This window comes from Apodemus sylvaticus, chromosome 9 (assembly GCF_947179515.1).
Source record: "Apodemus sylvaticus chromosome 9, mApoSyl1.1, whole genome shotgun sequence".
Classification (NCBI taxonomy): domain Eukaryota; kingdom Metazoa; phylum Chordata; class Mammalia; order Rodentia; family Muridae; genus Apodemus; species Apodemus sylvaticus.
This window is the reverse complement of record NC_067480.1, coordinates 68,705,954-68,718,996: the sequence shown is the minus strand read 5'-3', so window position 1 is coordinate 68,718,996 and position 13,043 is coordinate 68,705,954. Positions and strand designations below refer to the sequence as shown.

Genomic DNA, 13,043 nt, shown 5'->3' with positions numbered 1-13,043 from the left:
AGCCCTCTAGTTAGTTTTGTTAACTTGTTGATTTTCTCAAAGAACCAGCTCCTGGTTTTGTTGATTCTTTGTATAGTTCTCTTTGTTTCTACTTGATTGATTTTAGCCTTGAGTTTGATTATTTCCTGCTGTCTACTCCTCTTGGGTATATTTGAATCTAGAACTTTCAGATGTGATGTTAAGCTGCTAGTATATGATCTATACAATTTCTTCCCGCCCCCCCCCCCCCCAATTTCTTTATGGAGATACTCAGGACTATGAGTTTTCTTCTTAGCACTGTTCATTGTGTCCCATAAATTTGTATATGTTGTGCCTTAATTTTTATTAAATTCTAAAAAGTCATTAATTTATTTCATTTCTTCCCTGACTAAGTCATTATTGAGTAGATAGTTGTTCAGCTTCCCCATGTATGAGGGCTTTCTGTTCTTTTTGTTGTTATTAAAGACCAGCATTAGTCCTTGGTGGTCTGATAGAATACATAGGATTAATTCAATGTCCTTATATGTGTTGAGGTTTGTTTTGTGTCTGATTATATGGTCAATTTTTGAGACTATACCATGAGGTCCTGAGAAGATGTTACATTATTTTGTTTTAGGGTGAAATGTTCAGTAAATATCTTTTAAATCTCTTTGGCTCCTAACTTCTTTGAGTTTCGCTGTGTCTCTGTTTAAGTTTCTGTTTCCATGATCTGTTCATTGGTAAGAGTGGGTTATTGAAATCTCCCACTGTTATTGTGTGAGGTTCAATAGCGTTTGAGCTTTGAGCTTCAGTAGCGTTTCTTTTACAAATGTTGGTGCCCTTGCAACTGGGGCATAGATGTTCAGAATTGAGAGTTCATCTTGTTGGTTTTTTCCTTTGATGAGTCTGTAGTTTCCTTCATTTTTTTTTTGATAACTTTTGGTTGAAGTCTATTTTATTTGTTATTAGAATGGCTACTCCAGCTTGTTTCTTGGGACCATTTGCCTGGAAAAATACCTGGTTTTGTCACTGAGGTGTGTTTCCTGTGTGCAACAAAATGCTGGGTCCTGTTTATATATCCAGTATGTTAACCTATTTCTTTTGTTTGTTTTTCGAGGCAGGGTTTCTCTGTGTATCCCTGGCTGTCCTGGAACTCATTCTGTAGACCAGGCTAGCCTTGAACTTAGAAATCTGCCTGCCTCTACCGCCCAAGTGCTGGGATTAAAGGCATGTGCCCACCACTGCCTGGCTATCCTATGTCTTTTTATTGGGCGAATTGAGTCAATTGATTTTAAGAGATATTAGGGACCAATAATTGTTGGTTCCTGTTATTTTTGTTGTTAGAGTTGGAATTATGTTTGTGTGTTTATCACTTTTGGGCTTGTTGTGAAAAAATTAATTTCTTTCTTTTTCCTGGCTATAGTTTCCCTCCTTGTGTTGGACTTTTCCTTCTATTAATTCTCTATAGGGCTAGATTAGTGGAAAGATATTGCTTAAATTTGTTTTTGTCTTGGAATATTTTGGTTTCTCCATCTTTGGTAATTGAGAATTTTTCTGGGTATAATAGCCTGGGCTGGCATTTGTATTCTCTTAAGGTCTGCATGACTTCTAGCTTTTAGAGTCTCTTGAGAAATCTGGTGTAATTCTGATAGGTCTGCCTTTATTTTCAATATTTTTTCTGTTCTACGCATTTGGTGTTTTAATTATTATGTGATGGGAGGAATTTCTTTTCTGGTCCTATCTATTTAGTGTTCTGTAGGCTTCTTTTATGCTTATGGGCATCTCTTTCTTTAGGTTAGGGAAGTTTTCTTCTATAATTTTGTTGAATATACTTGCTGGCCCTTTGAGTTGGGAATCTTTACTCTCTTCTATACCTATTATTTTTAGGTTTGGTTTTTTCATTGTGTCCTGGATTTTTTGAATGTTTTGAGTTAGGAACTTTTTGTTTTTTGTAATTTCCTTGACTGTTGTGTTGCTGTCTTCTACAGTATCTTCTACATCTAAGATTCTCTCTTCTACCTTTTGTATTCTGTTAGTGATGCTTGCATCTGTAACTCCTGCTCTTTTCCTAAGTTTTCCATGTCCAAAGTTGTCTCCGTTTGTGATTTCTTTAATGTTTCTATTTTCACTTTTAGATCCTGGACAATTTTGTTCAATTCCTTCACCTCTTTGATTGTGTTTTCCTGTATTTCTTTAAGGGATTTATGTGTTTCCTCTTTCAGAGCATCTGCTTGTTTACCTGTGTTCTTCTTTAGTTCTTTAAGGGAGTTATTTATGTCTTTCTTAAAGTCCTCTATCATTTTCATGATATGAGAATTTAAATCTGAACCTTGATTTATAGGTATATTTGGGTATCCAGGGCTTTCTGTGGTGGGAGAACTGGGTTCTGATGTTGCCAAGTACTATTGGTTTCTGTTGCTTATGTTCATGTGCTTGCCTCTCGTCATTTGGTTGTTTCTGGAGTTAACTGGCCTAGCTGTCTCTGACTTGAGCCTGTCCCTCCTGTGAGCCTGTGTGCCTGTGAGCCTGTGAACCTGGGTGTGTCAGAACACATGGAGGGAGCTGCAACTAGGGTGAGGTCTGAGTGGGTTGGCCTCAAGAACAGAGGCTCTGCTCATGGAGGGCAGGATATCTGTTTCCTGTGGCCATGGTGGTGGTTCCAGTAAAGCTGGGTAGTAGGGAGGGGTTTGGGCGTCTCACCTGTCATCCTGGATGTGTCAGAATACCTGGGGAGTTGAGCTGCAACTGGGGTGAGGTCTGAATGGATTGAGATCCAGAGTAGAGGCTCTGCTCCTGGCACCAGTACAAACCAGAAGACTTTTCAAGGGGTGCCCATGATTCTAAGGTTCAGTATGTGGAAAGTAGTAGGGAGCCAGAGAAGTTAGCTGAGTTTGGGTAGATTCTATCATGGTCAGCTGTCTTTCAACTTCAGAGAATGATGGTGTGTTTAACGCTCTCTTTTTGGTGGTATCATATCTTGGATTTTGAAGTTCTGAAAATTGCAAACTGTTTTCCTTTACCGGTTCTCCCAGATATTAGCATTTGGCTAAACCAAGCACTAAAAGGAGTCCGAGATAACCATGGGAATGTGATAGAAAATGCTCATCTTCTCACATTATTCCACCGGCTCTGCAAACTCTTGTTTTTTCGTATTCGCCCTATTTTTGTATTTGATGGTGATGCTCCACTGCTAAAGAAACAGACCTTGGTAAATATCATGTGATGTGATTTTCTCTTTAGACACCATTAGTAATTTTTAAAATATTAAATTCAGCTACAACATTTCTCCTTTCCTTTCTCTTCCTTCAAACCTTTTCCTATATCCCTCCCCAAGCTCCTTCAAAATCCTGCCATCTTTCTCCCCTAGTTGTTATTGTATACATAAATGTATATGCATCTGTTGCTAACTGCTTGTGTAAGTCTGCCTGTATGGACCTTTTGTTTCTTTTGTGTGGGTGGGGAGTTCAAGAAAGGGTTTCTGTGTAGCCCTGGCTGTCCTAGAACTCATTGTGTAGAGTGTGCTAGCCTCTAACTCAGAGATCCACCTCCGTTGCCTCCTGAGTGCTGGAATCAAAGGTCGCCCCTCAACCCCACAGCTTGTATGTTTTCTTTTATTTTTTTATTATTTTATTTATTTACATCCAAATATTGCCCTCCTTCCCAGTCCTCCCTCCAAGAGTTCTTCACACTCTAGCTTGTATGTTTTCAATGAGCAGTTTTGACATGTAACCAATTTAATCTAAATTATTTTCAAACATTTATCTTTAATAGTTTTCTTTCTTTTTTCTTTTTTTCTTTTTTTGAGACAGGGTCTCTATGTAGCCTGTAACTCCCTATAAAATCAGGCTGGCTCTAAACTCGAAGAAATCCAGTTGTCATTGCCTCCTGAGTGCTGCTAGTAAAGCCTAGCACCACCGTGCCAGGCTTATAACAGTTTCTCTTTTAAAAACTTTTATGAGTCTATTATATATGTAGTGATCAAATTTACCTATTAACGGAAAGTACTGGAATTCTGAAAGTGGTTTCTTTAGAATATCTGTTTAAGTGATCCACATTGGTTCAGTTGGGCTGCTATTGCTCATTGTGGAGCCCCTACTTAAGAGATACCCTTCTGAGGATGTTTGAGTGTCCTTGGTGACAGGGAAACGAAACAAGCAGAACAACAACCGAACTGCAGTGGCGCAGGTGAAGTGGTCTACTCGATGAAGTTGTCTACTCAGCTGGATGTTTATTATTATGTATGTTAAGGATTTCTTCTATTATAATCTTGAATTTGTGGGGACAGAATTACATACAAATAATATATTTTGCAAATAGTATCAAATGGATTTTGGAATAATTTGTATAGTATCTATGTTCTTCGAGGTATTAAAGTATATTTTCAAGAAACTGACAATAGGTCATAACAGAGATTAGGCAAGTGTGTGTGCCCTATGCAGCACAGAATCTGAATATAGTTATTGATAGCAGTGAGAAGGAATCACTAGAGCAACTGTTGTCAGATGATAAATTGTTGTTAGTAGACCACCATCAGACTTGAGACCCCACATGCTTCATTTTCACAGGCAAAGAGAAGGCAGAAGAAGGATTCTGCATCCATTGACTCAAGAAAAACCACAGAGAAACTTCTGAAAACCTTTTTGAAGAGACAGGCTCTGAAAACTGCCTTAAGAAGCGCAAGGCAAGAGGAAGACCATAGTGGCTGCAGATACTCACTGGAGCCTGCTGTTCTCTCTTTTTGTTTCGTTTAACAATAGGTAGATTCAGGAGAGGAGAGAGCAGATAGATAACATTGGACTTGGGGATGAGGAATTGTGGCTAATGAGAAAGAAATGCTGTCTTGTTGCTTCCTCTTTTAATTAGTTACTTTACTGATTTATATGTTTTTTAAGAGTTATGGGCAATGGAACACAGGATTTCCCATGTGCTGTGCAGGTGCTCTCCTATGGGGTTCACTGCAACCCAATTTGACTTTGATAGAGCCCTTCCTGACTGTAGCTGGGGCTGTGGCAAAGGCTGTGCGCAGCTCTAGTGAGTTTCCCTTTCCTTCCCCTTGATTGTTAGCTGTGACAACAATAGCTTAAGGGAGTCCCAGGCTGGGAGGGGAGAGCCAGACAAAGAAAAGTCAGCCACTATCCTTGAGCAGGGTTTGAATAACCAATCAGAGAAGAGGATTGACTCAAGATGCATTTCATATGTTTTTGTTGACTATTATGTGTGCTTTCCAGAAATGAAGCGCTACCCAGTCTTACTCAGGTTCAAAGACAGGATGACATCTATGTTTTGCCACCTTTACAAGAAGAAGAAAAACATAGGTAAATGCTTAACTACCAAACAATATCACTTTAGGGGTTGGGGAAATGGCTCAGTTAGTAAGAGACTTGATGCACAAATATGAGGACTCAGATTCTATGCCTAGCACCCACATAAAAAGCTGGGCATACTGGCATCAAATGCCTATAATCTCAGATTGGGGGATCTATAGGGCTTCCTTGACTTATAGGGCGTATCCTTACCTACACTGAGATTATCATTTAGAATCTCTGTCTTCTATTGTCACAGTCTATTCACGTAGAATATCTGTGTTAAACTCCTATTTTTTTAAAATTATATATTTAAACTAATATAAAGTACTGGGTTTCTATATGAAATTTTTTTACATACTTTCGTTTATCCCACCTGTACCCTGACCTCTCCCCTTACTCTGCCTCTACCCATGCTTCTGCCATTAACTCTCAGTATCTGTCACCTTTCATATTGAACTTGCATGTTTTTGTACTCGTGCTGGTTCTACCTGCTTCTTACCTTCCTTTCATCTCTCTCACTGCCTAGCTAAATTACCACTTACACTGACCTGGCTGCTGGACATGTGGACACTTAGCACTTCTCAGTGTACCTGGCTTCTGTGCCCATGTGGCTGCCGTGTCATTCGTATATGCATTCCTGGCACCTTCCTAGTTGTTCCTTTCCAGGTTTTCCATGAGCCTCTGCTAATAGTTTGTCTTCAAGGTGTCTGCGTAAAGAGTTGATGGACCAGAAGTCTGGACAGTTTTTCTTTGACCTTAGCCTCTTAGACTCTTCGCAAGGGCTCCCTGGCAACCACATAGCTTTTGTATTGGCCTCTTCTTTCTGTACATTGTCATCCCCACTCTCTCCTCTCAGGCATCTCAGTAGTGCTAAAATGTATTTCTGTTTCATCCTTGAAAGATTTCTGTTTCACATCTTTACCTCAACTCTCCACCTCCCAGCTTTGTCCTCTACAATTCTGATATTGTGGTTTTCTTTCTTATAAAACTTAATACTATTTTTTTTCTGGATACTTTTTTTGGTTTGTTTGTTTTTGTTTTTTTGAGCAGAATTTCTCAGTGTAACCAGCTCTGGCTGTCCTGGACTCCCTTGTAGACAAGGCTGGACTCCAATGAGCAGAGATCCATCTACTTCTACCTCCCAAGTGCTAGGATTATAAGCATGTTCTTACATGGCTTTTTCCCCCCTGCGTTTTTTAAAATGACAAATATTCAATATATATATATATATATATCTCCTAGTCTGGCCTGGAATTTGCTATATGGTTCAGGCTGGCTATGAACTTATAATCCTCCTGCTATATTCTTGTCAATGCTGGGGTTCCAAACCTGTTTCACCATGCCTGGCCTAAGTTTGTCATTTCTTCAGAATCAACTTTCAGACCTGTCATCACTCTTCATCAGCCTCACCCTCTGCTCTCCCCACTGCCATGGGCAGGTTTTCCTCTCCTTGTTTGCAGATACCTGTGCTTCCCTATATCCTACATTTGGGTCCTTTGTTTATTCAGTGCAAATCCACCACGGTAGTTGTAGGAGATTTTGGAAAGCTTCCATGACTGTCTGTATTAATCACTTTTATATTTCTGTGATAAAGCACCATGACCAAGGCAACTGATAAAAGTGCTTATTTGGCTTATGGTTCCAAAGGGTTAGAATCTATAATGGCAGAATGAAGGCATGGCAGCAGGAACAGCTACGAACTCATGCCCGGAAGCGTAGTGGAAGGCCAAGAGTACACTGGGGATTCTGGGGACTTGAGGTCTCAAATAATTTTCCCTGTAACATGCCTCCTTTAACTAGGCCACACCTCCTAATCCTTCATAAAGAACTTCACCAACTAGGTCCCAAATGTTCAAATGTATGAGCCTGTGGGTGTTAATCCCACTTAAACTACCATGCTGTCAAAGCTTTTCCTATGATTTACTCTTTAACTTCCCTTCAGCATCCTTTTTCCCTTATGGATGGAGTTAGGGAGTTCAGATTGCAGTTGCTTACTTGCATGTGTCCCTCCCCACATGGAGTCACAGTCTTCTCTCATCCTACTCACTCTTGTAGACCTTGAGCTCAGGACAATATGTTTTTAAGTATTTGTTAAAAATCATAGATGTTAAAATTATATTCTTGACTTACAGTTCGGAAGAGGAAGATGAAAAGCAGTGGCAAGCAAGAATGGATCAAAAGCAAGCTTTGCAGGTACTCACATAACATGGGACTTCACAGTGGGTGTTGTTGCTTGACATGATGAAAATGAGTAATCCCCATGACGTATGATGGTTTGTGAAAGTTCCCAATAAAAAGTTAAGATAGCTGCCTCTTTAACTGTGTATGTTTCTGATTGCACATATGATGTATATGTATGTGTATATGTAAAATCCACACTTAACCTATGCATTCCATGCACTTGTATATTGGATTTTCCATTAATGTACTTTCTTCCCCCCTCCCCCTTTTTTTGAGTGATTTTGAGACAGGGTTTCTCTTATATTTTGGGTTGTGAGCCTCGCCTTTAATGGCTGAGCCATCTCGCTAACCCAAGACAAGGTTTCTCTTTATAGAACAGGATGACCTTGAACTCGCAGAGTTCAGCCTGATTTTGCTGCTTCCTGTGTGCTAGGATTGTAGTTGTGCAGCACCATGTCCCAGTGCAGTATGTGTTCCTGTATATCCAACGTAAGCTGTTTTCTTTTCAAAACAACTGACCATTCAATGTCAGCAATAAATATGCTTCTTGAGAATATAAGAATACTTTCTTGGGGCCAACAATATGTAACTTGGTGACAGAATGCTCATTTTACATGCATGACACCCTGGCCTCAATCCCCAGTGCCATAAATAAATGGAAAACAACAGTCTTTATATTTAAAACTAACTTGTAAATTTTTGCTGTATTTAAGATCATCCCTTGTACAAAATATATATGCATGTTTACATTTGTATATATTTGTACCTGTGCATATGTTCTAATTATCTTTTGCAGTTCAACTTAGTGGTATAAAAGTGGCCATTTTCACCATCCCCTGCCACACTTCTTAGGGTAGATAAGCCCAAGGGGTTGCTTTTCTCTTAAAGTCTTCCTTGTAGATGCTTTCAGGATGTAGCTGGGACTGACATCACTTCATGGCCTCTCTCACCTGAATGACTCCTGGTTGGCTCTGACTATCAGTGAAGATGATTGCTATAATTTCATGTACCCTCCATGTGGCCCCGTGGTGTTATTTACTAGCATGGGGCTGTTCCAAGGGGAAACATCCAAAAGGAGATCCTAGGCATGAACTGTGTTGTGTAGGCTTAGCTTTTTCAAACCCACTTTAATAAGGGTTCTTAAATGCTTCAACCTCCCTTCTAGCCCAGTAACCAAAAGGAAGGGGAGAGGGATAGTTAATAGGAACAATGGGGATGTGGACCCATTCAGAAGTAGTTCTTTGGAGCAATTCCAAACATGAATCAGTAGGAGCAGTCCTGTCAAATTGGCAAACACCAATCATGAATCCATAGTAGCTGCTTGATCCAGAAGAAACTTCAAGGCTCTGCCGAATTTGGTACAAGTCTAGAAGGGTCTAGAAGGGTAGCCGAAATACCACGAGAAGTTCTTTGGTGTGTTACTCTCTATGAAGACACAATAAGAGAAGATCAGCAAAGACTAGCAAAGCATTGCAAGGCTGAACCAATGCAAGAACATCCATTCCCTGTCTGTGAGGTTATATTTATATTCTTTTTAAACAGCACATGCCCTCTCAAGTATCTGCTCCAGCAAAACATCATATGCCCACTCATGTGTCTGCTTCAGCAAAATATTCTGTCATGTGTTTGCTTCAGCAAAACATCCTCTTAGAAGACAACTTCCTGAAAAACACCACATGTCTGTTCTCAGCAAAATCGTCATATGTCTTTTTATGTGACAGCTTCCAGAAAAACGTCACGTGACACAACTGAGTTGTTAGAGAAACCAGAAATTTCCACTTCAGTGTTGCTTTGCTTTGGGAGTTGTATCCTTTCCATCGCTGTTGAGATTTGGTCTTTTTCTATGCTAAATGCTGGTTGTTCCTAGAGACATCAAGTAAGCCCAGCTATGTGATGTCGTCCCCCTAAGTCATCCTCGATTGGTGAATAAGGCTGCTGCCAACCATTAGCTGGGCAGAAGAGACATAGGCTTGGGGTTGGAGCAGAACCAAGAGGAGAGAGAAGAAGCTGGAGAGAGGAGTAAGACGCCAGGGGTTAGGAGTCAAGAAAACATGGCCATAAGGGCTGGCCAGTTGGAGTTAAGAGCAGCCCAGATGAAACATAGTAAGTCATAACTCGAGGTTATTGATAGGAAATCAGTTTCAATACCATAGAGGATAGATATCTGCCCAACATTAGTGCTAATAAAGGCTTATTATAAATTTAAAGGAACTGAATAATCAAAGACATGGTAGAAGCCCCTGATTGAGATTAAATATTTTCTACAACATACCACATTCTTGGCTACATGTTTTCAGGGTAGTACCTACAAGGGAAGAATGTTTAAATAGTCAAAGACTGCTCATGTGATAAAGCTATCATCACACATATTAGTGAGTACTGCCTTTAAACACTGAAGTTACATAGATTGCTACTTTTGTTTTTTGTTTGTTTTGAGACAGGGTCTTGTTAGTAGCCTAGGCTCACCTACAACTTGTAATCCTCCTGCCTCAGTCTCTCAAATGCTGAAATTATAGTATAAAGCATGATTATTCCTGGTTCTTGAACAAGTTTTTGTTTTTTTTTCCTTAGATTTACTTTTTTAAAAAATGTGTGTGGATATTTTACCTGCACGTATGACTGCACCACATGCATGCAGAATCTGTGGGGGTCAGAAGAGGATCAGATCCCAGGGAACAGACCTTTGTGCACAGATATGTGGGCTGCTGGGAATCAAGCCTGGTTGCATTAGAAGAGCAGCTAGTGTTCTGCATTGAGCCATCTCTATAGCCCCCATTGCACAAGTTTTTTTAATGAACATTTTTTTCTCAAGCATATTAAAGTAGTAGAGAACATTCTTTGACTCCTAGTGTCATATGGTTTTGGTTGTCTAGTAGTAGACTTTTCAGCTAAAACTATGCATCAAATGTTAGGAAGCCTGGTTGGTTAAGACAGAGGATCTTGTCATCAGGACTTCAGTGTTCACAGGCTGTGTGATTTCAACAAATTAAATTCTTTAAGGCATTTTCTTTTTTTTTTTTCTTTTTTGTTTTTCTTCGATATATTCTTTATTTACATTTCAAGTGAGTTTCCCTTTCCTGGATCCCCTCTCTCCCCGAAAGTCCCATAAGCCCTCTTCCCACTTTAAGACACTTTCTTAAAAAAATACAAAACTAATGTGATCATTAAAATGGGTCATATCCACAAGTCGTGCCCTTATCTCATGACACACTTTTTCTTCCTCAGCTTAGGCTCCTCATCCATATCAGGTTCTTGGTGATTTTCAAATTCCTGCCCAGAACAATTGTCTGGTAGGGTTTTCTCATCTGACCCATAAGACTTATTTCCTTTTTGTTTCCTTGATTACTCTCATCAGACCAGCCTGTGGGGTGATCTAACAGTTATCTTGCTTATTTACTTACTTGCTGATATACCTTGCTCTACTTCTAAGATTAGGGCATTTACATACATAATCACACAGTACCCCACGTCTTAGAGAAGAGTCTGGCTGGCGTTCTAGTGCCAGGCATGTGGTTTGCTTTGGTGTGAGTGAACAAAGGATTTATCACTCATCTGCTTCTTCACTGTGATGCCTGTCACAGAACATACACTTCTCTGTGTTTATAGATTGTATAGGGCTGTATCATATAAGCACACTGAGTATTTGTAACAGTCACTAGATGTAAGTAGGTAAATATAAACTTACTGTTGTTAACATTTTACTCTTTTTAGGAAGAATTCTTTCATAATCCTCATGCCATAGATATCGAGTCTGAGGACTTCAGCAGCCTGCCTCCTGAAGTAAAGCATGAGATCCTGACTGACATGAAACAGTTTACCAAGCGAAGACGAACATTGTTTGAAGCAATGCCAGAGGTAAGATACCCAGCAGTTCACAGTAGCACACAAATGCTTAGGATTAAGAACTTGAGCAAAGCTTCACAGAAGGAAGAGAAAATTGGGAAGTGGTACTTAGAGTCTAAGCCTCTAATTTAGACAGTATCGCAGTTGCAAGGATACAGCATCTGTGTATCTCAGGACACATGAGACATTGTTTGTTCATACACTTAATGTTTATGTTAATCCATAAACAGAGAAGCCTTCTGCTCTCTGCATCCAAGACTGGGCTGTTTCTCCTGTGTGTTCTCAGTACCCTGTTACATAGTATTCTAGTGCTCAGCCTACATGAGGACAAGCCTGTCCTGAGAACGGCTTCACTCTCAGCAGGTAACTCAGGTTCTCACATAGTAAGTGCCCAGAACCATATGGTTCTTGGGCTAGTTTAGAAAAGTTACTTCACACCACAACATACATTATGTGCAAAAAGTAACTAACATGGAAAAATACTTCCAATTTGAAATTGAGATACAGGACTGTGCGTGTTCATCTCTTTCTTTGTGAATAATAGAAACAGGAAGGCCTGAATGTGGCCATTTCAAAGTCACAGGAAGCTGGAGTGGGTGTGGTGTGCATGGTTGTGTGTTGTTGAATGTGTCCTGTTCATGTTGCTGTTGATTTCTTGGTTTATGCTGCCATTGAGCACTTGGTATTTTTACTTCCTGATGCATGAGTTCCACTTTTCCTTTTGCCACCACCTGCTATTTTCAGCAGTTCTCCTCTAACATGGAGGTAGAATGTAAACTTAGCAATTCATGTAGTTACTTGGTTTTTTTGTTCTTTTAACTTGCTGTAGACTTTAGGATACTTATTACTTTGGTGTCAGAAAGATAAAAAAGATGGATATATCACTCTTTTATTGTTTTCTATGTATTTAGGATAAGAAAATAATAAGGTGCATGGAAATGATGTTATTAGGTTTTTGGGTACAGGAAATAAATTTATTTTTGTTTCGGGAGAAAACAATCTAGGCTCCATCTACTTTTCAGACTTGTGTCTTCACAGATGTGAAGAATCATTAAGTATGACTGGTAAAAATTGTATTTGAGTGGAAAGGAGAAATATAGCCTCTAGTGTTTTTCCCTTTTTCTTTGTACAACCGTGATGTTGCTAGGGCTGTAAGGCTGGGATGGCTCCTAAGTAGAGAAGTTCTGAGTAGCCTAGAATAGACCTTGGTATGACTTATCTATCATGTACATGTGATGTTGATAGGAGAAGATCCATGTCCTAATACCAGGGATATTCATGAGACTAATGATAGACTCAGCTGTAGTAAGTCAACTGTCTGAGGTCTTCCATGTTAATCTAGTATTGAAGTCTCAAGCAGATGGGGGATAGGAAAATGTCTCATTGAATGCCTGTGAAAATAAGTCAAGGTAGTTAATATATAAGTACTTGGAGGTCTTCCATGGGAAAGACTTTATTCCTATTAACTATGATTATTAATACCTCTGGTTGATTTAGTTGGTGTTGTCTGTGGACCAAGGACAGTGCTGGAGACTTCACTTAAATTCTAGAAGGTTATGTTTTGCTGAGCCACCATCATATGTCTTACCACAGCCATGTAGTCTAGTTCAGCAAATTATTTTTAAATAAATGATTAAATAATAAAAGATATTTCATAATTTATTTTGCTTAATTCTTTTTTTTAAAAGTCTGTTATAATGCCATGTATGCTAATTACAGTCCTTTGGAGGCAGAGGCAGAGATTTACAAAATTTC

General features: G+C 39.4%; 1 protein-coding gene across 2 annotated transcripts in view; it reads left to right on the top strand.

Annotated features, from left to right (window-relative positions):
- The window catches only part of Ercc5 (ERCC excision repair 5, endonuclease), a 42,252-nt gene that overhangs the window by 4,189 nt on the left and 25,020 nt on the right, over positions 1-13,043 (top strand). For both annotated transcript variants that reach the window (XM_052193629.1, XM_052193628.1), the window contains exons 2-6: positions 2,991-3,166; positions 4,524-4,639; positions 5,187-5,273; positions 7,397-7,457; positions 11,157-11,300. In XM_052193629.1, coding sequence (XP_052049589.1) covers positions 2,991-3,166; positions 4,524-4,639; positions 5,187-5,273; positions 7,397-7,457; positions 11,157-11,300 — 584 coding nt within the window. The remainder of the gene's footprint in view (positions 1-2,990; positions 3,167-4,523; positions 4,640-5,186; positions 5,274-7,396; positions 7,458-11,156; positions 11,301-13,043) is intronic.